The 27,478-nt window shown below is 33.9% G+C and overlaps 1 protein-coding gene across 5 annotated transcripts in view; it reads right to left on the reverse strand.

Moving 5' to 3' along the window:
* The window catches only part of LOC148600311 (uncharacterized), a 322,920-nt gene that overhangs the window by 210,805 nt on the left and 84,637 nt on the right, over nucleotides 1-27,478 (reverse strand). For 3 of the 5 annotated variants that reach the window (XM_088557826.1, XM_088557822.1, XM_088557825.1), the window contains exons 60-89: nucleotides 26,789-26,926; nucleotides 26,073-26,348; nucleotides 25,383-25,655; nucleotides 24,660-24,764; nucleotides 23,871-23,927; nucleotides 22,958-23,209; nucleotides 22,072-22,179; nucleotides 21,610-21,681; nucleotides 21,187-21,261; nucleotides 19,320-20,423; nucleotides 18,025-19,017; nucleotides 17,057-17,761; nucleotides 16,089-16,793; nucleotides 14,481-15,542; nucleotides 12,583-12,818; nucleotides 11,944-12,087; nucleotides 11,594-11,675; nucleotides 11,031-11,214; nucleotides 10,588-10,774; nucleotides 9,415-9,531; nucleotides 8,778-9,072; nucleotides 8,013-8,230; nucleotides 7,519-7,655; nucleotides 7,013-7,178; nucleotides 6,456-6,599; nucleotides 5,910-6,101; nucleotides 5,177-5,379; nucleotides 4,793-4,922; nucleotides 2,523-2,640; nucleotides 1,575-1,792 (exon numbers count right to left, since the gene is read on the reverse strand). In XM_088557826.1, the coding sequence (XP_088413952.1) occupies nucleotides 1,575-1,792; nucleotides 2,523-2,640; nucleotides 4,793-4,922; nucleotides 5,177-5,379; nucleotides 5,910-6,101; nucleotides 6,456-6,599; nucleotides 7,013-7,178; nucleotides 7,519-7,655; nucleotides 8,013-8,230; nucleotides 8,778-9,072; nucleotides 9,415-9,531; nucleotides 10,588-10,774; nucleotides 11,031-11,214; nucleotides 11,594-11,675; nucleotides 11,944-12,087; nucleotides 12,583-12,818; nucleotides 14,481-15,542; nucleotides 16,089-16,793; nucleotides 17,057-17,761; nucleotides 18,025-19,017; nucleotides 19,320-20,423; nucleotides 21,187-21,261; nucleotides 21,610-21,681; nucleotides 22,072-22,179; nucleotides 22,958-23,209; nucleotides 23,871-23,927; nucleotides 24,660-24,764; nucleotides 25,383-25,655; nucleotides 26,073-26,348; nucleotides 26,789-26,926 (8,696 nt within the window). The remainder of the gene's footprint in view (nucleotides 1-1,574; nucleotides 1,793-2,522; nucleotides 2,641-4,792; nucleotides 4,923-5,176; nucleotides 5,380-5,909; nucleotides 6,102-6,455; nucleotides 6,600-7,012; nucleotides 7,179-7,518; nucleotides 7,656-8,012; nucleotides 8,231-8,777; nucleotides 9,073-9,414; nucleotides 9,532-10,587; nucleotides 10,775-11,030; nucleotides 11,215-11,593; nucleotides 11,676-11,943; nucleotides 12,088-12,582; nucleotides 12,819-14,480; nucleotides 15,543-16,088; nucleotides 16,794-17,056; nucleotides 17,762-18,024; nucleotides 19,018-19,319; nucleotides 20,424-21,186; nucleotides 21,262-21,609; nucleotides 21,682-22,071; nucleotides 22,180-22,957; nucleotides 23,210-23,870; nucleotides 23,928-24,659; nucleotides 24,765-25,382; nucleotides 25,656-26,072; nucleotides 26,349-26,788; nucleotides 26,927-27,478) is intronic. The other 2 variants (XM_088557823.1, XM_088557824.1) reach the window with 2 other exon arrangements.

A 27,478-nucleotide genomic window follows, 5' to 3' on the forward strand; every position in this document is an offset into this window, starting at 1 on the left:
ATATATATTGTGTTTGTCTTGTTTATTGACCTTCTTTACGTTGTGTGTATTTATAAGTAAAACCATGTGTTTCTCATCTATAAATAGTCAAGTAATTTCCTGACCTTTCTACGAAAGCAAATCCTATATTTCATATTTCAGCCAGGATTCAGTGTAATATTCATCAATGTTTGCAGTTTGTGGGCTTTTGAAATGGTCTGTGTGTTTTCATTCCTCTGTTCATTGTACACTGATAGTTGTGTATTATACGCGTCATTGACCTCGATATATTCCTATAAAGTGTGGATAGTATGGGGCACCTTAGGGTAGTTGAATTTCATTAGACATTGTACTGAATGAATAACTTTTAATTTTCGTATAATATTTATGCCTAGTAACCCAAGCTCACTCAAAACTGTTCAGCTCATTAAAGAAAATTAAATTTACATTGATAATCATTTGTAGTCGGAAGAATTTAAATAGGGACAAAAAATACCCCAAGCCGAACCTCAAGCCGCATCATAAGGTGATGTTCGGCATGTCGTCAGAGGTCATTGTTCACCTAGGTGCTTGTTTATTTTAATGTAATTAGAAATCATTTATATTGTCTTTTATGTCCATGATTTTTTTAATCCATTATTAACACCTCCTGATTGATGATAATCTAGTTTTTACAACAATAAATATGATTGACATATTTATGACCCGAAGGCTTAAAATAGAATTTGGGAAAACCTGTCTTTACCTTGACGAGGCAAAATTCTCTATGCAATGAACAGAAATGCACCTCCAAGGCCTATGCAAATAAGCGATTTTTTTCCCTAATAGAATAATAGGAAATGGTTTTGTGCAGGAGAAAATTATGCTAATAACCGAAATATGCAATAAAGCGATATGCGATTAAGTGGAGTCGACTGTATATATATATATATATATATAGCTGTGAAAAAAATTCCAATAATTCACACTGAAATAAATTTGGTAATTTCACTCAGAATTTCTCCTATCAAAACATATCAACATGAATATCAATCCGAAAATTAAAAAAAAAAATTAAAACTTACATTGATAAATTATGGAGAAAATCTCCATAAGTAGAACAATCAATTGGTTATTGCCAAGAATGCATTAATGTGTGAATAACAATATCCACTCTCGTTAAATCTAGGCATTGTTCGGCACTTGTGAAAATATTTTGGTAAATCACTGTTTACAATTAATTATCCTATTATAATTACTTTTTCAATGTCCTAATAGTGGGTGCTATTTTTTCTTTCTTTTTTTTTTCTCTTGGATATGTCATCAAGCACCATTAAAAGAGATATGGAAGGGCCTGATGTTACTTCCTGTTTTGCATAAATATCAGTAATTCTTACAAATCATCAGAACGTTTGTATTCAATATTTTACATCAATCTCATGTAAGCATCAAAGTAACTTGGATTTATTTCATTCTGTTTCAAAAGAAAGCTTGAAAGGCTTTGGTGAAATTGAATACAATACAAACAGATAACTGACCTCAAGAGTTATGTCCCTTACCCTAGGTCTACCTCCTTAAGAAATAAATCCTCACTATCAGAATAGCACAATACTTACGTTCAATCTTGAGAGTAGTTTTACATGTGACAGATCCAACCTCATTTTCAGCCTTGAGGAGGTAGTCACCCTCATCTTCTTTCTGTGCATTGATAATAATGAGGATAATCGTATCTTTCTCCTTGAGGATATTACGCCTCTGAGTTGGTACAATTGGCAGGCCATTCACGTAGAATGTACATCTAGGAGGTGGATAGGCACTTATGCTGGCCTCAAGTCTACAAATGGAAAGGGTGTATGGTTTATCTCCCAATTTCACAATTCATGCACAGCATTCAATAGTCTTTAAAAAACATTAAGTAGCATTCCAGCTAAGAATCACACAAAATGTGATACATGGCTGGAAAGCCTACAAATTTTTATTTTTGATATTTTGTTTAAAATGCTTTAATAAACAGAAATTAACATTTGGTTTTTCATATAATTCATGCTCATAGGAGATAAAAATTGTATAGAATACACTGTAGAATTCAAAATTAAGGGAGATAACTGTGTAAATGACACTCAAATACAATACAATCTATTTTCAATATTGATTATCTCCTAAGAGCTGGCAGATTTGAATGAATAATTACACATTTTATAGTAAAGACCCATAAAACAACTTAATTACAAAAATAAAAATGTGTAGCATTTTTTGGGGTGTATCACATTTTTCATATTTTGCACGATTCTTACAAAGACAGCTACTTAAAAAGATCAAACAAATGAAAATTCATGTTTTGTTGATTTCAAATTTTTTTCAACATAATACATGTATTAATTTCAAATATAAAATGTAAACACAAATTTTAATCACCTTAAACTAAGGAGTTTCACACTAAACAGCTTTAATCTCCAATTCTACACATTCTAATACTTAGCGAAATACAGAAAATATTCAGATGTACTTAAAATAAAATTATCACAGCTGATGAAAGACAAACATTTTATACTATTACATCCTACCTGGCGGTGTCACCTGGTTTGACTGAGGTCACAGGTTGTAGAGCCTTCGTGAAGTCAGGTGGGGTGGTCTTAATTGTTGTGATATATTTCTCTTCGAGCAGTCTGGCTTCCTCTGTGTCTGTTGATTATAAAATTCATTAATTTAAGTACTTGTTAAAAAAATTTAAAATGAGTATCCAGACAACAAACTTCAATATAATAATCATAAAATTGGTTCAAACTTGTACAAACAAATTGTTCTGTTCCCAAATGAGTTGGTTTCATACGGTAAAAATCTAATAGGATTGAATAGGATTTCATACTCTTTGAAGCTTTATAGATTGCCAATTTTATATTAAGTTTCTGTGTGTATTATTTTATTTAAGTATCAGTCCACATAAAATTCAGACATTACCAATGGTAAAGTGATTCATGGTGAAGAAAATCCCACCAAACAAAAATGCTTTTTCAGTCTACATATGCTATACTTTCATATAACAACAATTTTTTCTGCAGTCAGATCTGCACTTTTTAGAAAATCATACATTAACCTCTCATTAAAATCAACAAAATGAAGCCAAATCAAGAACGATAACTCTTGCAAAGTGCAAATTTCATGTACAATCTATATAATTTTTATCTCGAAAGTGCAACAACCAAATGAAAAACCAAGACTGGTTATATGATCGGTAACTGTTTCTGAACAAGAAATAAAACTGAATTATGTGGGTTTTTGACATGCATGAATCACCTTTTGTCCGATTTTAATAAGACTGATACTTAATTTGCATTACTTATGAAGTTTTGTTCTTGGTCTTTACTTCATTCTTATCTATGTGTCCTTACTTTTACTTTCCCCATGTACAATTTTTTTAACACTAATTATATACAATCATTGAAAAAAAGAGAAAAAGAAAAAAACAAATTAAAAATTATAACATATGCTTCTTTACCAAATGACTTACCCTTCAAAGAATCAGGTAGATCCCATCATGCAATATTCTCACATCAAACAGCACTTCCTATCACATGACAAACTCCATGCAAATCAGACCTGTCAACTTACTAAATCTTGCACTATACTCATGTTAGTAAAAACAATGTATGATTAATTCACATAGGTATCAATACAAGCTATACATATCACTTGTCTGAAAGAAACAAACTAATTATATACAAAATGCATGCCAAATTAATATTTGCATCTATCACAAATATCTACAGGTTCAGAAAGTCATTAATAAGACTGAAAGAATATATTAAAATTTTCAAAATTCAATTGACCATGAAATCAAGAAGAGTATGGTGTAACATCATTAGTTTTGTACCAACTGGCATTTCTACCTGTATATGCATCTTGCAAAGGAGACTTCAAAATATAAGACCAAATCCTGTAGAAATTCTGGCATACTTTTATGAAAATGCTAACTTCAAAACCAACCATACTCATTGATACATGGATATGCTTGGTTAATCATACACACAAATAATCCATCCAAGCTTATCTATCTTCAACCATCAAAACAGTGGTATAGATAAACTTAGAATGGCACTACACTACAGGGAACAACAGCCATGCCACATTATTTTTTTTGTACATCTTTATAGAAAATTGAATTAGATCAGTAACATTTTCAATCCAACTCTGTTAGCTACTAATGTATAAATAACTCTCCAAGTAGAGCTATTAAGGAAGAATGATGATAACCAGGAAAGCTATTTTAACCACACAGTAGCTTTATCTAAAATTGTATTTAAAATGATACCACTCTTTTCTCAATTGCCATAAAAATGGTGCCACTTTTTTCATTTGGCATAAAAATTGTATCACAGTTCTTTCATTTGCAATATTTTAAAAAAAATATAATTTCACTCTACGTCTGGATTCTTTGTCAAGCTGGAAGGTTTACCATAGCATGCCACTGCAGCACTGCATCTGTAAAAATCTCATCACAAAACATACACCAGCAATTTTTTTTTCAAATCTCTTAAAAAAGATCACATGCTTTTATTTCAAAAGTAATTCAGTTCTTTTAAAGATCACATGCTTTTATTTCAAAAGTAATTCAGTTCTTTTAAAATAGTTTTACTTCTGGTTCTTTACTCATGCCATTTTTTTTTTCATGCCTTGATTTTTCATTAAATTCAATTGTCATGCCTTTTTAACTGGTTCAATAACAGATTGCATTCCATGCTCAATCAATTTGTACATTCTTGTCCAAGTTTAAGACCAATCAGCTGAACTTTACCATCATTGATGTCCAGATTTTTTTGGAGTTACCTCCCCTTACCTTGTACATATAATTCAGCTGAACATTCAGTTGTTCCCATGGCATTCTTCAGGCGACATGTGATCAGTCCACTGTCCTCTGGGAATGATTCCTTGATTGTGAGAACTGAACTGTTGGGATTCTTTTCAATCTAAAAATAAAAACACACATAGTTTCCATTATTGCAAAATTCATTGTGATAAAATTGAACAAAAAGAAATCATAAAGTAACATTATTTAGAAAAGTAGATGGTTGTAGAAAATTTCAGTATTGAAACAAAAAAAAAAAACAAATAGTGAAACAATCTAGACTTATTATTTAAAAACAATTCTAGATCAATTAGATATTGTTCATCAAAATAAAGAAGTGAAAGGGACCAAAAATGAACCCATTAAGCATCTCACCTTGTAGTTCCTAGAATCTTGAATCACCTGAAGACCATTTCTAAGCCATTTGATCTCAGGTTGTGGTTGGCCAGAGAATTGACATTCAAACTTGGCGCTGCTACCTTCGACAACCAAGGTGTTGGTGATCGGTTTGGTGATGCTTGGTGGCCCAAGTTTCTGGGTTGTTGGTTGTTGTGGTTGTTCTGGTTCACTCTCTAATCCTGGAGGTAGAAAAATATATGATGAGACAAAAGACTATTCACAGCAAGCAATGTATACCTATCACATAATTACAGCAAGCTTTCCAATGTATACCAATCACATCATTAACCAGATTATTGTAAAATGAACTTAATCTTTGTAAGAATCAGGCAGTAGGTGAATCATGGTGAAAAAAGAGACACAAGTCTTTACAAGGAACTTTATTAAAAGTTTTATCTGAATTGCAGAAATGGCATTCAATTTTTTCAGTGTCAGTAATTCGAGGTATAAATTATACATGAAATGCATTGAATTTTCATCATCAAAGGGAGAAAACTCCCCCTTCCCCTTTCATTCTATGGTAACTTTAAACTCATTTTTCTGTGTCCTCTGAAACTTCCTAGATGAAAGAACTTCAATAGACATAAACTATGTGCCCACATTGTGTTTTTTCTGATTCATCAATTTTCAATTTTGCCTGATTCTTACAGATATCACAAGTTTAGGTTTGACATCAAATTATGAAGAAAAAAATAAATTCATAACTTACCATGAACTTTAAGGAAGGCTGAAGCAGAAACTTCTCCTGCTTTGTTCCTAGCAACACATCTATAGGTTCCAGTATCCTCTGGGAAGGCCTCAAGTATGTTCAGACTGTGAGTGCCATCTGGTGTCATCTCCATCTGGAAGTACTTGGAGGGTTTGACAATCTGGTTGTTACGGTACCAGTTCACAACAGGTGCTGAAATTGAAAGCAAAAATATTATTCTATAAGTTCATAAAGTCATTAATGTATGTAGCTTAAAGTTAACTCTGAACATTCTCATATAAAACATGAAAAATGAACAGATAAAATTTTCAAGAAGTAACTCCTGCCATTTTTAAAGAAAAATTAGAAATCCAAATATTCAAACACGAACAGCCAATTAATGCAATGGACTCCATATCTTAATAACTTTTTACTACAGAACAGATTAAATAGAAAGATTCCTAATTCTGGAAATGGCAATATAAGCCATCTTACAATCACAAGAAAAAGAAACATCCCAAAATTATTTGATAAAAGTAAGTGATGGCAAGATGAAATGATTTTTACCTGGATATCCAGAGATCTTTGAAACAAATGTGGCTGGTTCTCCTTCATCAACCACAATGTTCCTTGGACCTTCCACTATAGATGGAGCCTTGATTGGCTCAATGGGCTGTGGTGGTTCAAGAGTCTCTGGTGGCCCTACTGGAACTAAACAAAAACATACACTATCAAATCTAGATGTTCATTTTCAATCAACTTGATTTAAGGAAGTCAACCTTGTTAAGGGACACAACTCTTGAAACCAGTGATATGTTTGCATCAGTTTGCCATCAATGTAATAATAAAAAGAATATGTTGACTATAACATCAAAAAATGTTAAGATTACAAACCTTTTGTGCCCTGCGAGTGCTATATAAATAACTACCAATTTCAACACAAAGACTAGTAAAAGTCAATTGGAGCATTGATGGCTTTTTTCAAAGCTTAGGAGTGTATAGTTAATTCATACTCTTAAATCCATTTTGCTATTTAATTAATTTCAACAAAAATTCATCTATACTATTAATCATAAAAATTTCACAGTAACTAAGTAATGCCTTTTCTAAAATGTAGTTCTTACCTTCAACATTGAGACTGGCAGTACATGTTGCCTTGCCAACAGGGTTCAAGGCCACACAACTGTATTGACCTGCATCCTGAGGTTTGACCTCATAGATAAGGAAGGTGTTGTTCTCGTCTTCCTCAATAAACTTGCTACGAGGACTGTCTGGGATATTGGCACCATCCTGGAGTAAACAAAATTCTTATGTTGATTTTTAAATTCATAAAGACTTATCAATTTATCTAAATACCATAAAATGAAAGGCCTAAATTTCTCAAATTTCTTCTTGACCTTTAATCTTAAGACATACCAATTTTTCTTTACATGTACAATATTAAAATGAAAAACTACATGTATTTCAGACTATTTTCTTTCTAATTTCTTCTAATCCATTACATTAGAGACAAAATTTTAGAAATTGAAAGTATATAAATCTTAAGTTTGAAGATAGGGTTTAATTTTACTAGCATCTTAAATTTATAGACCAAATTTTTCGAGGAGGGGGCAGTGTAACGTTGACATACTTTTTGCCATTCAACAGTTGGTTTAGGACGTCCTGTGACCTGGCAGTCAAATGTGGCTGGCTCTCCTTCTATAGCATTGGTGTCACGGATCAAAGTTTTAAATTCTGGGGGTATATCTCTTTCAGTTTCTTCTTCTTCTGCAATAAATTCATGCATACTCCATTAATATCACATTATCAATATTGATATCCTTGCTTAGAAGTACAAATGCATAAAAAACTAACAAAGAAAGACAACTAACTTATTTACAACTTGCAAAAAACATAGACAAAGTACCATCCATTTGAAGAAAATTTATTAAAAAAAAAAACCAAAAACAGCAATACATATTTGCTTAATAGGACTGCATGGCATGTACTATTTAACAATCAAAATAAACTGGAAGTCCCATCAAATACTTCATTTCAGACAGTTTCTAAATTTACTTTAGACACTCAAAATTTCTTTAAACACTCTTGAATATTTTTCTCTAAGCCAAGAATTCAGTCACTTACCAACTACAGTGAGTTTGGCTTTACATTGTACAGTACCATACATGTTGTAAGCTTTAACTGTGAACATTCCGGTATCTTCAGGGAACACCTCTGGAATACTGAGTGTGCTCACTGTCTCTGTCGTGGTGATCTGGAAGTCATGTGACGGCTGGATCTCAAAGTTGTCACGGTACCATGATATGATTGGTGGAGGGAATCCCTTGAAGTGAACCTCCAGTCTATAAATAGAAAAGCATTGAAAGTTAAAGAAACAATTTCAAACATAATAAGTTTGATATAAGTCAAAAACAACAACTGTCCATATATTGTGATAATCATTTAACTTTGACGTATAGCCTTTCACTTAGGCAAAAGGATTTGACTAGCACTCAAAAGACATGATTTAGGAATGCCTGTCAAAAATTCCTGTCCATTATGTTAGAGTTTCTTTAGGCAAACTTCTTAATCATTTCCAGTAGTCTCTTTTCATTTTGAAGGATTTACAGCCAGTAAAATAGTTCAGGTAAAAGAAATGGTTTTCCTTTGATAGAATGAACTGGTAAATACAGGTAACTAGATGACTGACAAGGAGATTTAAACATCCTATCAGACATAAATTCAAATATCTATGGAATAACCAAAAGTTTCAATCTCCTTGCCAATTTTCATTAAACAACCCATTCAATTAGGTAATGGTCATTCAATCATTCATCAGGTAATGGTCATAAGATCAACTCTATCCCTCTGAAGTTAATAATTCCAATAGTTGTAACACCAAACACTTACGTGACAGGTTTTCCCTCAGTGACTCGTGAAGGTCTGAGAGGTTTGGTAAAGACTGGTGGTTCACGTCTCTCCAGTGTAATAAACGTCTCAGAGACCTTGGCCTCCTCTGGCTGTTGTTCAGGAATAACAGGAATAATCTTAGCCTTCTGTATGTCAATCTGTATCTCTGGGCGATCTGGTCTGATTGCCCGGGCAGCAGGCATGGGTGGAGCCTGTTTGTACTGGCTGGAGACACTGATGTACTCCGTTTTCATGATTTCTTTGTCATGTCTCATCTTAACTCTCGTTTCAGCAGCTGGAACAAGTAATAAGACAATGTAACTATGTTCAATTCTCTAAATTCAAATGTGCAAAATATTTGAAAACAGACCTATTGTATATTCCATTGCACTGATATTTTTTTTTATTATGGTGAGCATACAATATTAACAAAATACTATATAAGAGGTTATTTTCATGGTGCATTCAATTTATTATCCCCTCTTAACTTAAAAAATGCCTAAAATATTTTCTTCAGAGTATTTTTTTTTTGAAGACAAGTTGTATGAACACATCATCACTTTTGCATCATCATTCCATATTTTAAAAATCATACTCCAACAGAAAATGTAAAATTTTATACATCATTTATTCTAACCTCTTTCTATCTGTTTCAGTTGGAACTCAGTAGCCCTGGGTTTCTCAAAAGCTTTCTGTAGCTCTGGTGTCCTGAGTTCAATCTTCTGTCTCCTCTCAAGCTCGATCTCAAGTTCTCCTAAAATCAGATAAATATAAAAATTGGAAAAATCTGATAATTCACAAGTAAAATTGTGAGACACTCTTTTTCTATTTTCTTATATGATTTAAATTGATTTCAAATTATCCCACCCTTTGTGGTAATACAGGAAGGATAATTCAAAAGGATTGTGCAAATATATATTGCAAAAGATTGGTCAGTTTAAAAAACTGATTCTAACTTAATATTCATTAAAATTCAGAAATTTTGATAAAAAATAGAAAATATGTATACCTGCCCTGGGTATCATAATAAACTCTTAAATCTTCTTCAAATCCTTGAGTTTTCCTCAAATCTTCAGTTTAAGGTGATTTGATTGATAGAATTTTAGTTGAGAAAGGATTTGAGGAAATCTCAGGGATGAAAACAGGCATTGAAGAACTAATCAAGGAAATATCAGGGATGAAAACAGGCATTGGAGAACTAATCAAGGAAATCTCAGGGATGAAAACAGGCATTGAAGAACTAATCAAGGAAATCTCAGGGATGAAAACAGGCATTGGAGAACTAATCAAGGAAATCTCAGGGATGAAAACAGGCATTGGAGAACTAATCAAGGAAATCTCAAGGATGAAAACAGCCATTGAGGAACTAATCAAGGAAATCTCAGAGATGAAAACATTGAAGAACTAATCAATCATATTTAGAAATTTTGAATTATAGAAAATGCAAAGGAAAAATGTTCTTCAAACAATCAGTTTTAATAGTGAACTGTAAATTCATTAGAACATAAATGTTTCATTTTGGATGTTTTTTTACAAACAGTAATACTGTGTAACAGAATAGCAAATTACTAAGGTTTTAAATTAGGAGATCTCCCTCTCAAAAATGTTTTAGTTTTAGTTTTCACTACATGTTTTAACACAAATTGAAGTAATTTATTATGATTTAAAGCTGAAAATTCAAATAAGATAGGAAAAATTGCTGCAAATATAGCTAAATCAACCTTTCTGACACAGGCACATGAGCTGGATATTATTTAATTTTTCATGAAACATTAAGAAACTCCAGTGGAGACTTTATGGAGTATCATACCTTTAGGAGCTTGTCTGAGTTTAGATCTCCAGTCATCCTTTGGTACAACAGTCAAGTTAGTGTAAGCCTCAGCTTCACCCTCAGAGTTCTTGGTAACGACTCTGACCTGTCCTGTCTCATACTCTCTCGTCTTCAGAATTGTCATGTAGTGCATCATACCATCGTAGCGCACCTTGTGTCTGGATCCCTGTAATATAATACGAACATCAGTAACCAGCAAAGACCAAAATATGCCAGAAATAAGTGCATGCAATTTTTTTTTTTTAAATTGCTATCAAACAAACATAATCATTTTCCTGACTTCCTGGACGCAGAGGCCTGAATATGAATTCATTGTACAATTTTAATTATTCTAATTACATTTATGCAAAAAAAAGCAATAAAGAAATAAACACCTTTAAACATCATCCTATTTCTAATCAAATTTTAGATTTTATACTTACAGCAACAATTTGGGTTTCGTTGACCCACCATGTGACACGTGGACGTGGGTAGCCACTGACTTTGACCATGAATTTAGCCTGATCACCTTCCCCTACCTCGACTGGTTCTGGTTTGAGGTCAATGGAAGGAGGATACCTCCTCTTCTTTGGCTCTGTCATTTCCTGTTCATCAAGAATCATTGGACTGAAAAGAAAAAAAATATGCTTAGTGTTTATTTTCTGGCAATTGTTATACATTTTCTAATTTCTCTCCATTCTATATATCAAAACACATTTCAAACTACTTTTGCAACATCTACTCCTTTAAAATCTACAGGATTCCCATTTTCAAGGTTTAAGAAACCATAGATGAGAGAATTCTTAAGTCAGACAGAGATATCACAAAACAGGTGCAGATTCATAGATTTTTAAAAGAGGAAATTTTAAGGACAATATTAGCCCTTTTTGCCCAAATAAAGCACAAAATGGAATACTTTTTCTAACAAAGAGGGGTTCAACTGTTGGAAATCTTGCCCCCTGAATCCATCAAAACATTCTGTTTTTCCTTCAAATCTTTTTCTTACCTTCTCCAATGTTCTTCCATCTCCTGAAGTTTGATGGCTCCTTCTCCTGGTAACTGTGTATCAGATATTACAGCTCTCTTTCCTAAAATAAAATATAAGATCTTCTGTATGAAGTTTCTTTCCCCTAACTACAATACCTACCTTTTGTACCATATATTTGATATAATTTTAAAAGATTTATTATTCCACTATATTTCATAGACATTTACATGTACAAACAAACAATTACATTTGATACTGTTCTACATGTATTTCCAATTGCACTTCTTTAATCAATTTTTTTTTCTATTTGCATTTCTTCATGTTGTGTGTGTAAAGATCTGTATGCCCTAACCTTTAACCAAACTCACCTTTGACCTTGACCACACTGGTAACCTGGTCCTCCCCATACTGGTTGGTAGCTTTGCATGTGTAGGTTCCTGAATCTTCAGGGAACACATACTTGATATCGAGGACAACAAAGCCAAAGTCATATAAAGGCTTGAATCTGTGACCTAAAAAAATACAATGAACTTAATTGCATGTTTAATGAAAGCTGCAATAAAAGTAACATTACTATTCACAAGTACTGCCAACTTGTAGTTACATGTAGATTCCCTATTCACAAGTACTGCCAACTTGTAGTTACATGTAGATTCCCTATTCACAAGTACTGCCAACTTGTAGTTACATGTAGCGATTCCCTATACACACAAGTACTGCTAACTTGTAGTTACATGTAGATTCCCTATTCACAAGTACTGCCAACTTGTAGTTACAAGTAGAGATTCCCTATTCACAAGTACTGCTAACTTGTATTTAAATGTAAAGATTCCCTATTCACAAGTACTGCCTACTTGTAGTTACATGTAGAGATTCCCTATTCACAAGTACTGCTTACTTGTAGTTACATGTAGAGATTCCCTATACACACAAGTACTGCCAACTTGTAGTTACATGTAGAGATTCCCTATTCACAAGTACTGCCAACAAATTTGTATGGTACTAACCATGATGTAATGGCTGCCCATCTTTGAACCATTCCACTTTCATGGTGGGATCTCCAAATGGTGCCAACTTGCACTCAAAGTGGGCTTTGTCATTTTCTTTGAGGTTTGTCAGGTCCTTTAATGCAGTCTTAAATTTGGGAGGACGAGCATGTTCCTTGTTGTACAAGTCCTCCTCAGCTGGTTGTTCACCTTCACGACGAATGAATTCACGGACTGCGCTCTCTCTGTCCAAGTCCCTGAAAATTAAATAGAAATGATTGTTACAAAGATTCAGTACTGCTATTTTCAATCTTTTGCCCCCTTTTTCCCTAATAAACAAAAGAATGTAGGAATTAAACCAATGAAGATAATGTTTTATCAAGTACATCTCGCTTTCTTTTTCTTTTGAGGAGAGATGATCCCAAAGACACTAAAAAATCTGCTACCATAAAACTGAAAACTTTTTTAAAAAAGAACTGAAATTTAAATTTTTTTATTCACACACAAATTTTGTTGACATGATTTCAGATATCAACACATGCAATAGCCAGACATGCATTAAATTGGTTAAGGAACAAATTGAGAAGGAACTCATCTGCCATTTCTATGAATTACTGGTAAAATTGAACAGACAAGATTTACCAGAACACCAGGAACAGTAAAAAATAATCTCATATAAATGACTATTTTTTTATAAATAGACAAGAAAAAGGTTCAAAAGAACAAGATTCGGAAAATAAGTCAAGAATATTTAATCTGACATTATCTAACAGTATGATATTTAAAAGGTCATCTCCAACATCACTAGAAAGGTCAAGGTCAAGGTAACATGACATTACATGATGGAGGAAAAGTTCAGGTCACATAGTGAAATAGGAATATGGGTTACTTCAAATCAGACAGATTCTGACATTGTTTAGAAGTACATGTTCAGAATGAAATGAACTATGATTTTTCTGGGAGGATGCAAAAGTATTGATCAAATAGTCAAGGTAAAATGATGACCTTTGACCTATTGGTGGAATAATAGGAACACACTGTCCAAACCTGATGTGTAACTGTTTAATGGCTGGTGTTCTTATTCTAATCCGTCTCCTATTAAATGAAAATCATGAGTTGATCTCAAGATAAAAACAAATAAAAACATACCAATTCATGTATTTATTGGACAGGTGATTCAAAAAGAGATATAGATGTGCAAAACATTAGAAAAATATAGAAATATTCAAAAAATATTGATGAGTGAAAATGATCAATAAATAAAAAGCAAATTAGTCATAAAACATTCAAAACATCACATGCTAAAATAGAAATATAGTAACAAACAAATGAACAAATTTGAGGTTTATTTTTTATTTTATCAATGCATTGCATGTCAAAAACTGGTATCCATTGGTAAGAGATAACAAGAAGAGTTACATTGCAATGGTAACAGTGGTAACAAGTCATGGTAACCAATGGTAACAAGAAATGGTAACCAATGGTAACCAATTTTAACAAGACATGTTACCATAAAAAGGTAACCAATGGTAACAAGACAAATTAAATCACACAGGTTTTTTTTTATATTCAAACAATGATTAGAAAAGCAACCTTGGGAACACAAGTTTTTTCTTAATCCTGAAATATATAAAGCCATGATTAATTGCAGACAAGAACATTAGTAAACAAGAACACATCTTAAATCGGTTTCATCATAAAACATAATATTCCTTTTATTTCACAGACAAGGAACTTGCATTCATAAAGCAAGAAAGTTCATAATCATCTCTGGCTGAAAATCACACACTCATTAAAACTTCAATACTTTGCATGTAACATACCAGACATAAACTGGTATAAAGCCAAGCAAGGAACCAAACACAATCTGGTTTACAGTCCTGAACAAAGCCAAACTGAAACCAGTCACACAATCTAACCTTGACTGTTCTAGCCTAATTACAGCCTCACTGACGGTGTCAGTACTAGGTTTCCATGGTGATGCAAACACAGCTTCCAACATGATAAAATCATCATGAGGATATGGACTCTGGACAATGGATTGTGTCCGTACTGGAATAGTCAGTTTTAGATCTTCCACTGGGATTACTAATTTAGAGGGCACAGTTGGGAACTTCTCATGAATGGTCCTTGTTGTGATATCAGTTTCATGGACACCTATGCCTGTTGGTTGGTCAGCAGGCAATGTTTTGGTTACAGGTTCTGAGGATTTTGTTGGTTTTGGGGCAGGTATTGGCTTGGTTATTTTTTTCTCTGCCAAAACCATTCCTTTTTGTAAAGGCCCTGGGAATGATTGTATTGTTTTCTCTGTTTTGACTGTCACTTTCTTCTCCTTTTCTTCTAATGGACTGCCTTTTCCTGGTACTGTGACAGTAGTCTGGTAAGTCTGATCAATTGGCTGACCAGGACTGCCGTAAGCTGTGACAGTAGTAGTCTTATCTATTTCAGTTTCTCTTACCCACGGTGGATAATCTTGGGGCTTATGTTCATCACCAACTGTTGTTTTAACAGTTGTTTCAAATTTCTTGGGAGCAGATTTCCAAACCTTTTTTTCAGCAGTAACAGTGGTCTTTTTATCCACCTCTGTGTCTTTCATCCATGGTGGCATAGCAACCTGTGGCTTTTTGGTTGGCACTGGCTTTTTAGGTGCCTCTGGTTTTTTCTTCACTGTTATTGAAGTTTGGTAAGTCTCGTCACTTGGTTGAGGCACCTGGCGACCCTCAGCTGTGACTGTTGTTGTGTGTTCGCATTCTGTTTTTTTCATCCATGGTGGATAGTCTAATTTGGGTTGTTTCATCTTGTTGTCAGGTTTTCTTGGTACAGTCATTGATGTTTCATATTTTTTGTCCGGTTGTTTTTTAGGTGGTTTAGCTTTTCTCATTGAGTCAAGCTCATCCTCAGATACCAGACGCAGGTGCCCAGATTCAGTTTCTGAGGCGTAATTAATTTCTTGGACTGGTCCGACTGGCTCTATCTCATACCTGAAGTAAAATCTGTTTGTATAATACCAGTAACATGTACGAGTGCTATAAAAATGTTAGTTTCATTAGCACTTTGCAGTTAATTGCAAATATCCATTTTTTATAAAGTTTCACCTATACTGTTGTCAACACTGCAATTTTATACCAATAGCCAAAATTTGATATGTTGAATAGAAAATGTAATATTTTAATGCATTTTGAAAATCATACCCTTATAGAACTTTTTCATGATAGAACCAAAAAATACAGTGACACCTGTCTAATCTGAACACTTTTTAGTTGTTTTTTCTTTTTTCCAGTTTAGTCACAAAACTAGGGACCAACTTTTCATGATGTCTGTTTTCGAAAGCTGACTGGTTTATTCAGGGTATAGTTAAGACAGGTTTAACTGTAAAAGAAGGGGAAATGAGATTTGATATATATGAATAAAATAAAAATTTAAGGATTTTTCAAAGCAAAGTTCAGAAAGCAGCAGCATTGCAATTCTAAGCAAATGGGAGAAGCAGCCTTCCCAGAATGCAAAGCATATAATCAAAGGGGAATAACCTTGGAGGACTGCCTGGTTCTACTGGTTTCTTTCCAGGCTTCAGAGGTTTTACACCAGTCTGATCCGGTTTCTTATCTACTAATACTGATGTTTCATAGGTCTGGTCTGGTTGTTTAGGGACATGTCTGCCCTCTGTTGTATACTTTGTGGTAGTTGTTTCTTCATAGTCAGTTTCTCTGACCCATGGAGTTAGTCCTTCCTCAGGCTGTTTCCTCAGATCTGATGGTTTCACACCAACAGTAATGGAGGTTTCATCAGTCTCATCCATTGTTTGTTCAGGACCTTGACCCCTCTGTTGTTCAATAGAGGTCATGGTCTTATCTACAAGTTTGGCCTTAACCCAAGGTGGGAAGGTCAACTGTGGGGGACCAGTTTCATCATCTGGTTTTGTGTCTACAGACATGGATGTCTCAAATGTCTTGTCTGATGGCTGAGGTATTTGGCGACCTTCAGCAGTCATTGTAGTGTTTTGTTCCCACTGTGTCTCCCTGGTCCATGGTGGATAAAATTGTTCTGGTTGTGGTATGTCCTTCTCAACCTTTTTGTCAACTGAAATTCTGGTTTCATATTTTTGAACAGTTGTCGTAGGTTTATCTGGAGAGTGTGGTTTCCTTTCTTCCTCAGGAACGAGACGTAGATATCCTGATTCAGTTTCTGAGGCATATGTTATTTGCTGGACAGGTCCTTCTTCTTCTATTTCATATCTAAAGTTAAAAAGTTTACTCATTCAAGGGATACTTACTTCATACCGAGTGTAATGTGTAATTAATAAGAAGTATTTGTATTACATCATTTTATTTATGAAATCAGATTCCTTTCAAAAGAGAAAAAAATTGTTTTCAGAACATAATCTTTAAGGTAAACTTTTTTTTTTATAATAAAGAAGATTAAAATACTATCTTGATTTTCATATCATTTGCATTATCATAAAATGTTTATGCCTATAAAATTTTCAAAGGGGAATAACCTTGGAGGACTGCCTGGTTCTACTGGTTTCTTTCCAGGCTTCAGAGGTTTTACACCAGTCTGATCTGGTGTCTTATCTACTAATACTGATGTTTCATAGGTCTGGTCTGGTTGTTTAGGGACATGTCTGCCCTCTGTTGTATACTTTGTGGTAGTTGTGTCTTCATAGTCAGTTTCTCTGACCCATGGAGTTAGTCCTTCCTCAGGCTGTTTCCTCAGATCTGATGGTTTCACACCAACAGTAATGGAGGTTTCATCAGTCTCATCCAGTGGTTGTTCAGGACCTTGACCCCTCTGTTGTTCAATAGAGGTCATGGTCTTATCTACAAGTTTGGCCTTAACCCAAGGTGGGAAGGTCAACTGTGGGGGACCAGTTTCATCATCTGGTTTTGTGTCTACAGATATGGATGTCTCAAATGTCTGGTCTGATGGCTGAGGAATTTGGCGACCTTCAGCAGTCATTGTAGTTTTTTGTTCCCACTGTGTCTCCCTGGTCCATGGTGGATAAAATTGTTCTGGTTGTGGTATGTCCTTCTCAACCTTTTTGTCAACTGAAATTCTGGTTTCATATTTTTTAACAGTTTTTGGTGGTTTATCTGTAGAACTTGGTCTCCTATCTTCCTCTGGGACAAGACGTAAATATCCTGATTCAGTTTCAGAGGCATATGTTATCTCCTGAACTGGTCCTTCTTCTTCTATTTCATATCTATAGCAAAATTAATTGTTTTAAATGTATTGATATGCCATTATCTTGGTACTTGCGTACACTTCCTTGATATGTCATTATCTTGATACTTGCAAACATTTCATTTTACACATTTATCAGAAGATTTTTTTATTTCTTTATTTAAAATCATAATAATTTTATCTAAATAATATTAATTTATTAATTTATCATTTCTTATCTAAATTCATTGCAATTTAAAGATAGAAGATTTTTCACATTTATAGTAAATCTATGGCAATAACCTAGGAGGACTGCCAGGTTGAACTGGTGGTTTCCTGTCTGGCTTCTTTTCTTCCGATGTCACAGATGTTGTTTGTTGCCAATCTGTTTCCTTCACCCAGGGTGGATATTGGGAACCAGGCTGCTGTTTTGTCTCAACTGGCTTTCTGGCCACTAAAACTGATGACTCGTAAATCTGATCTGGTTGTTTAGGGACATGTCTGCCCTCAGTTGTGAATTCTGTGGTAGTTCTTTCTTCATATTCAGTTTCCCTGACCCATGGAGGTAGTCCTTCATCTGGCTGTTTCTTCAAGTCTGAGGGTTTCACACTAATTGTCATAGACGTCTCATGTGTTTCATCTACAGGTCTTTCTGGTGTTCTTCTTTCTTCAGTCACTGTAGTTGTCTGTGTGACCTCAGTGTCCTTGACCCATGGTGGGAATGTCACTTTTGGTTTCTTATCTTTAGTTGGTTGCTTACTTACAATATTTGTGTAAGATGGCTTTTCTGGACTTCTCCTCTCCTCTACCACTGTTCTTGTTTGTGTGACCTCAGTGCCCTTGGCCCAGGGTGGGAATGACCCTTTAGCTTTTTTCTTTTCAGCTTCATCTGGCTTCAGTGGCTTTTGACCTTTCTGTTGTTCAACAGCCTTATCTACAAGCTTTGCCTTGACCCAAGGTGGAAAGGTCAACTGTGGGGGACCAGTCTCATCATCTGTCACTGTTGTTTCATACACCTGATCAGGAGGACCCTCTCCTGTAATAGTTGTTTTCTTTTCATATTCAGTTTCTGTTACCCAAGGTAGATAACTGTCTTTTGATTTTACAGGCTTGTCTTCTGTTTTTTTGTTTACTGTTACTTCAGATATGTAGGTCTGGTCTGGTTTTGGCTGTTGTCCTGTTGATGACTTCTTGGGTGTGTCCAGTTCATCTTCTGATACAAAGCGTAGATATCCAGATTCAGTTTCAGAAGCATAGTTGATCTCCTGTACTGGACCTACAGGTTCTATTTGATAGCTGTAGAAAATCATAATAATGGTTCTACACTTATGAAGTCAAGTTTTCTTTTAAACCTAAAATTTCAAGTTTTGCTAATCACCAAAATTAATTTTTTTTTATTAACTAAGATATTATTTATTTTCCTTATCATGAAAAACTGATTGTCAAACATTAATTTTTTTGAAGTAGGAATATGAAATTTAATATTTTTTTTTAAAGTTATATTACAACTAAAATATTTATCTTTTCCTAAATAGTTATATCTAAACTTATATAAGTAAATCATGGTTTCAATATAAAGATAAATCAATGTCAATAACCTTGGTGGGCTTCCAGGTTTTACTGGTGCTTTCTGAGTTGATTTCTTCGATGGCTGTTTCTGTTTTGAAACTGGTTTCCTTTCCACTGAAACTGATGTTTCATAAATCTGATCTGGTTGTTTAGGGACATGTCTGCCCTCAGTTGTATATTCTGTAGTAGTTCTTTCTTCATATTCAGTTTCCCTGACCCATGGAGGTAATCCTTCATCTGGCTGTTTCTTCAGGTCTGAGGGTTTCACACTAATTGTCATAGAGGTCTCATGTGTTTCATCTACAGGTCTTTCTGGTGTTTTTCTTTCTTCAGTCACTGTAGTTGTCTGTGTGACCTCAGTGTCCTTGACCCATGGTGGGAATGTCACTTTTGGTTTCTTATCTTTAGGTGGTTGCTTAGAGACAGGTTGCTTATATACAGCAAATTTGTCCATTGGCTTTTCTGGTGTTTTCCTTTCTTCAGTCACTGTAGTCCTTTGTGCAACCTCAGCGTCCTTGACCCAAGGTGGGAAGGTCACTTTTGGCTCTTTTGTATCCTTTGTAGGTTGTTTAGCAACAGAAACAGATTTTTTATACATTATATCATAAGGTCCTTTCAAATCCTTTGTTATTGATGTTGTTTGTTTTTCAGTTGTGTCCTTGACCCAGGGAAGGGATTCATATTCAGGTTTATAGTCTGGTTGACCTTGACCTTGAACAACCATTGTGGTCTCATAGGTCTGATCAACAGGCCTTTCCCCATACTGTTGACCAGTAATGGTAACAGAATGGGTAACAGTTGTATCCTGAACCCAGCCAGAATAAGCACCCTGAATGGGTTGTCTCCCTTGGTCTTCTGGTGAAATTATTGACACTTCATAGGTTTTATCAAAGGGTTTTGGACCTTTCACCTCTTTGGTAATGACAGTTCTATTATCAATTTCTGTGTCCCATGATAAAGGTTTATCCTGTTTAGGTTTTTGTTTGTTGTCTTCTGGTTTTTTTGTTACAGACACAGAAGTTTGGTAAGTTTTGTCTTCTGTAGTTTCTGGTGGCTTTTGTTCACCAGTGACAGTTACTGACTGGTCAACTGTTGTTTCCCTAGTAACCAACCAAGGAGGATAACTCTTTTTGCTAAAATTGGAGTATACATGGTGAGCAAATCTATCTACTGGTGAAATGTAATGAAATCATTTGCCATTTATTTAGTAGTTAAAGCCATGAAATTAAAATATAGTTTATTTTTTAATAAATAAACATGCTATCTTGACTAAAATAAAATCCAGAATATGTTTGTAAAGGGAGGTAATCCTATGGGAGATGATTCCCATTCACTGTTCCTTAATTTCAATTTTGGTAATGGCAAGTAATTTCATTGCTTTAGGAAGCAAAGGGAAACAAATATCAGATATTAAACAAAATTTTTAAAGGTAAGAAAAACTTATATGATTTCTAACTACGGTAAACAGTGTACATGCCTTGCAAAATGAAAAATAGATTGACTTAAATTAAACTAAATTGATAGTAACTATTCTAAAAATTATCTCAAAACATGCTTAAGGAGGTAGACCTAAGGTAAGGGACATAACTCTTGATTTCAGTGATACGTTTGTATCATATTCAATTTCACTTAAGCTTTTCAAGCTTTCCACTGAAACTGAATGAAATCAGTCAGTTACTTTGATGCTTACATGAGATTAATGTAAAATGCTAATACAAACATTCCAATGATTAGTAAGAGTCATCTCCCTTACCCTAGGTCTATCTCATTAAAATAAACAGAAAAAAGACCAAATTATCCTCTATTAACACTGACAATGAAGGTAACAGTTTTCCTAATTGAAAAGAAATATTACAACAAAGGGACATAACCACAACAAAGGGAAATAACTCAGACCTTGGTACACTCTCCTTGGGTGGAGATGGCTTCTTGGCTTTCTTTTTCTCTCTTGGTGACAGTGGTTTGTTATACCTATTATATTAGTTAGAGAAAAGAAGAAAGTAAGATACTAACTACAATATATACACAGAGATTTAATATATCAACTCATCTTATGCCACTACATTCAAACACAGTAATGATGATAAAAAATTATGTGTTAAGTCAAAAACTATTTTCTAATTATTAAGTATATATTGAAAAAAGACTTTTCTAACTCTGTTTTTCATGCAAAAAGACTAATGAGTTCTAACAACATTTTCCTTATTTAAGAATATTTTATGACAATCAAAACAGTGTTCAAACCAATCTAAACTTTAAATGTTTGTATCTAGGGAGACAATTCTTTAAAAAAAGGGTAAGACAGGGGAGGTAATTCACCTGAATTGTTCATATTTGGTCTGCAGTGAGATAGGAATCTGTGGTTGATATGGAGGCTTTAGATCATCATATCTGAAAAGTTTTACAATTCTAAGACTGTTTGTCCTGATAAAATAATTATTGAAACCTATAACACATTTAGGCCTTAAAATCAGAAGTAATGACTTTCATACTGCAAAATGGTCTTAGATTTCACTTTAGACCATACTAGAAAGGGTGTAAAAAAATTTATTCTTAAAGCAAGACAGAAAATGACCTGATACAGAAAACTAATCCAGACAAATACCCATCATACAGTCTACAAAGAATAATTAAATTAAAACTTATATTCAACAAAACATAAGAATTAACTAGAATATATCAGTGAGTTCTATTTCATTTTCTATCCATGCCTTGAAAAAATATTGTGTTTTTTAATCCTATTCATTATCCATGCCAGTCTATGTTTTAGACTATGCCTACCTTCCAGCCTCATCATCAGTAGAATGAACAAGCCTTAGTGTGGCCTTCTCGGTGTCAGAGACATAATGTATTTCCTGGACTGGACCAGTTTCCTGGATCTCATAATGACTGTAAAGCATTATGGGAAGGTCAACACAAAGTACATTGAGTTATATTTAGTTTAAGGCAGAAATATCTTTTTTTCTAAGACAAGGATTTTTCTGCATGTAAAAGATTTTAAAGAAAATTCTAAGATATCTCTGCAGATTAAATGAAAAAAAATCACAACTGTCAAAATTTTCATTCATGTATTTTGTCTTTATAGAAGTCCAACTTCAAGATTATAGAATAAAAGAACATAACTTCACCAGAGCATTCCAATTAGTAGCACTATTTAGGAACATGCCATTGTAATACTGTTTAAAGGACTATTACTGTATCACAGAAAATTACAAAAAAATTGTTTCAGGACTAATAATATTCATGCCACTACAACAAATCCATCAAATCATCTCCAATCAAAACCTTAAGAAAAAGAATAACAGCAAATGGGACACTCAAAATATTATGTGAAATTATGTTGTGATCTTCCAAGCAAGGTATTAGGAAAACAAAACTATGGTAAAAAATATGATGAAAAGCAGCAATCTGCAAATCAAAACAGGATTGAAATCAGAAAATTTATAAAATAAAGAGAGACAACCTCAAAATAAATTTCACTGCAACAGGTACCAATTCCAATCAGTTTCACAAAGGTAAGGACCATTCCAAAGTCAGTATCACTGCAATAGGAGTCATTTCAAAACAGTCACTACAACAGGGATCTTTTCAAGACACATTTCCTCATGGGTATATTTTCAAACAAATTCACTGCAATGGGGACTTTATCAAACAACTCAATTCTGACCTATCAGAGTCAGTGTGACTGGAAGGCGGCTGTATTCTCACCACTGCCTTAGGTTTGTAAGACACCGGAGGCCCAGTTGTGGGCTTCTTCAAAACTGGTTTAGGTTTAGTTTCTGGAGGCAAAGAGGCAGCCTTGCTTTGCCTAGTTTCCAAAATAATTTCTTGCCTTTTTGTCACCTTGACAGGTTTAGGGGCAAGTTTAGGCATCTTAGGGGTCTCCAAAAACAGTTTCTTCTCAGTCTTGTGAGTAATTCTGGAATGTTTCAATATAGTGATAAAAAACAGTGTCAATATGAGGGATTCCAACTACAACATATTGACATCCATTTAAAGCTTTATTATAATGTGTTACTACTTTGTTAATCATTTCCGCTACAACTACATTAGTGAAGAAACCTTTTTTTTCCTCATCAATAACAGACATTCTTAGCTTTACAACATAGATAATCAGATTTAAAGGCTATTCAGTTAATGCCATTCAAAGTTATTTTCTTGGATTTAAAGACTATTCAGTTAAGGCCATTCAAAGTTATTTTCTTGGTTTTAAAAGGACATTTTTCATCTCTTGTCCAATGTTTAATGTCATATCAACAAATAAGAAAACAAAAAAGCACCTTATTCATCAAAATGTTTGTAAAAAGCGTCCACAAGATGGGGGTCAGTAAAGGGGTAAAAACAATTTGCCTCAATTGTTTTCATTTAAAAAAGGCTGGAGAACTAACTTTAATTAGCCTTAGTCAGAGACTTCCATGCAAATTGACTCAATTTCACCCAGTTGCATATTTATCAGTGCTAGAATTTGTGTCTACTTTGTTCATTCAAAGTGGTTCTAACTTTCTAATTTTAACTTAGAATGGTCTTAGTTAGTGTCAGCCATGCTTAACAAATATATCAATAGAAAGTAGAATATGAACCTTTCATCCTCAGGGTAATGTTGACCATCTGGTATAGATCTCTGTAGATCTACAGGCCTATTGTAATACAAACAAGTACATATGATTGGATTGAATTGAATAAAATTCAATGTTCTGTTTTTCAAATTAATGAATATTAAGAGCTTATTAATTTATAGCAATTTGAATTGAACTGTTTTCACTTTAAATTTATATTTTATTTTTCTCATTAAGAATCCTAGATTTATATTGAAAGTAGTACCAGCTATATTCAAATTGCAATAACCACATAAAATAATCGTTAGCAAGGTGGAGAGACAGAGCCTATATTAGTATATAGGGATAAACAAAAATTCTGGGTCTCCTCTATTATTCAAAATAATGAATTTTAAAAACTTGGTAGTTTGATAACTGCTAAAAAATAGGAATTTCTGCAAGCCTGAAAGAGAAAGCCTATGATAATATAATTGAATCAACAACAAAACCCAGAAATTCATATTATTACAAAATGTAACCATTTCAAGAACCACAACTCTTCTGAAATCCTGGAACTAAAATATGTTGGACTATTAAAAGCTGTACAGTTCAGCTTTTTCCTGAATTGTTAACTTTAAATTAACATCAGAGGTGCAACTATCATCAATTGTTTGTTTTTAAAATATTCATTACAAGGTAGAGCATTACTGATACAAAAATTTAAAAATGTTGCCTCCATATATGTACACCTGTCTTAAAGATAACAAAGAATCTCTCCACTTTATTTAACCATGCAACAACAATAAGGGTGGGGAATACCATGCAGAATCCCACCTTTGTTTCTCAAGGTCATCTTCTGACACCAGACGGAGATATCCTGACTCTGTGTCAGAGGCATAGCTGATTTGCTGGACTGGTCCTTCTTGCTCTATCTCATAACTATGAATAGGTACAATGAATAAATTGTAGGGAACTAAACTAGCAAAAAGCTGTCCTAACATTACTCCCTATACTAGAAAACCATGAATGGGTACTACATGTCAAATAGCACCCGGGTTAATTAGGCCAAGGAAAAAAATGTCTGCTTAAGGTTACATTGGATGAAAAATAGGGCAGGTAGGTACGAGTAGGTAAAATCTTTTTATTTTTATTATTATTTTCATAGGCACTTATGGGAAGATTTCTTGACTAATTAGAAGTTAACTAAAAAATGATTGTTTACCATCATTTCATAAAAAAATACCAAGAAAATGTGCTAGGGTAGGCAGGGTAATATTAAACAGACATGGCCTTATCAACAAACACACATAAGAATATTCATCACTATATTATTCAAATATTATGAAATACTTCAGATAAATATCAAATGTCTACTTTTAAGCTATTTGCCACAATTGCTACCATATTTCAAAATACACTACAGAAAATTTAACATCATCATGCATGATATTTTCTTACTCAATTATCAAAACAAAATCTATTGGCAATTTTGCAAAGCATTTATAATGCATTTTGGAAAACAATCACATTATCCAAGCATGCATTATGGGTAATAACCTTGGTGGAGATGGCTGTTTAACTCTTCTCTTGGCTGGTTTCTCTTGAGGAGCAGAAGGCTTCCACTTCTGAACTGGTTTCTTTTCAGGAATCAGTTGTTCTTCTGAAACTGGTTTTCTTTCTGCTGGTTTCTTAACAGGGGCTGGTTTCTGTGGTGGACCAACCTTTCTAGGTGTGTCAAGCTCATCCTCAGATACCAGACGCAGGTACCCAGATTCAGTTTCTGAGGCATAACTAATTTCTTGAACTGGACCAACTGGCTCAATTTCATAACTGAAGTTAAACATATATCCACTCAAGTCTTGTTTTAAAATTGAACTCATCATCTGAGAAAGTTCTTTTGATGAAGAAATCTAGTTATTAAAGCAGACTAACTACATGTGAAAAAGTAGGTCCCAGAAGTCGCAAATTTTAAGGAGTCCAAAATGTTTGAACCTCCAGATTTGGTTACTATATTAGTCAAAAGGTCTATCAAGGTACTAACTGCACCTTCTCCAAATTTCATATCTATTAACAACTCTGAGGATGAAAATATGTAGAAATGGATTCTGTACATTTTTCAGTACATAAAAGGCCTAATGATGCAGTAACAGCCCTTCTTTTTTCAAATTTTAGATCTATAGCCCTGAGGAAGAAAAATGGATGAAAATAGACGATGTTTTCAGCATGCAGACAAAAATAGATAATAACCTAGGAGGACTTCCTGGCTTAACAGGGGCCTTCCTCTTTGATGGCTTCTGTTGAGGCATTTTAGGTGGCATTTTAGGCCCTGGTTTCTGAACAGGTGGAGCTCTTGATGGTGGAATACCTTCCTCTGGAACCTCAAATGCTCTCCTAGCATCTGAAACTGACTGTGGTAACATTTCCTCCTCAACTTCCATTGGCTGTTCTTGCTCAGTGGGAGGAGCTTGTGGTCTTGGGACCCAAGTGGGTGGAGCTTGTTCAGGCTGTTGTTTAGCTCCAAGTCTAAAGGGGGATATCAAGGTAGTTTAATGGCAATTATATTTGTTTACCTTTTCAATCTACATTATTCACATTGGGTAAGTGAGAGACCATTTGAAATGAAAGTAAGAAAATAAAATAAAAAAAAGCACAAAATCATTTTTCAACTGCAACAGTAATTTAATCTTTTTCTTTCAATTCAATCCATCAATGTTCAAGTAAATACATACATTTATAAATCCTCGTGCAATCAAAACAGTCAAAATCAAAATGGCATAAAACACAAAAATAAAACAGCAAACTCATTTTAACGTTCATAATTATTCATCCATGTAGATTTAATTACCTCCCTTTTTGAAGTACCAGAAGACCATACTAAAACCTTTTGTCAATTTCAAACTTTCATTTAATTATTTCAGAAAAAAATCCTGACAAAATGTACATTAAATTCTTCCAAAGCTAACCTTCTTCTCTTCGGTATTGGTGAAGATTCAGCCGACAATGTGGCTGGTGTCGGTGGTGGTGGTCTAGGTGGCGCTATCTGCTCAGAAGGTTTTTTAGATAGAGCAGTTTCCATTGGCTCCTCAACATCGCTTAACATTCTAATAAAATTTGTTGATTTATTGTTCAAATTTCAATTCAACTAAAATGTAAATACCTAAAATCTTCTGAATTGTAAAGAAAGGACTCTTATTGAAAATGTGTCACTTTAACCTTTAACCTTTAACATTTAAAAATAATTTGAAAATTAATTTGCTTTTTCCCCATCAGAACAAATCACATATTCTAAAAGTTATAACTTTAATAAAATTTATTCCAATAAAAAATTCAGAAAATAAATCAGTTTATGATTATCAAACAAAATACTTCTGTTAGGTTCTCTAAGCAACATGACAAAGTGTGAAGGTTCTTTAATCTTATTTTAATGTGAATCTATGCATTCAATACTAATGTCCAACTAGCTTTGTTTAATAAGTGGCAAATCCAAATAATAGCCTTAACCCCCCATATTTTCTGGACCCCTACCCTTTTCAAATCTCTGGATCCGCCTATGTTTCTACACTAAAGATTATTTCTCTACATGGAGTTAAAACTAAAAGAATCAAAATAGACACCACAAGACAACATGCATTGCAATCCACACACACTTTTCA

Source organism: Perna viridis, chromosome 13 (assembly GCF_037379345.1).
Source record: "Perna viridis isolate PV_CMFRI_1.1 ecotype Kerala chromosome 13, ASM3737934v1, whole genome shotgun sequence".
Lineage (NCBI taxonomy): Eukaryota > Metazoa > Mollusca > Bivalvia > Mytilida > Mytilidae > Perna > Perna viridis.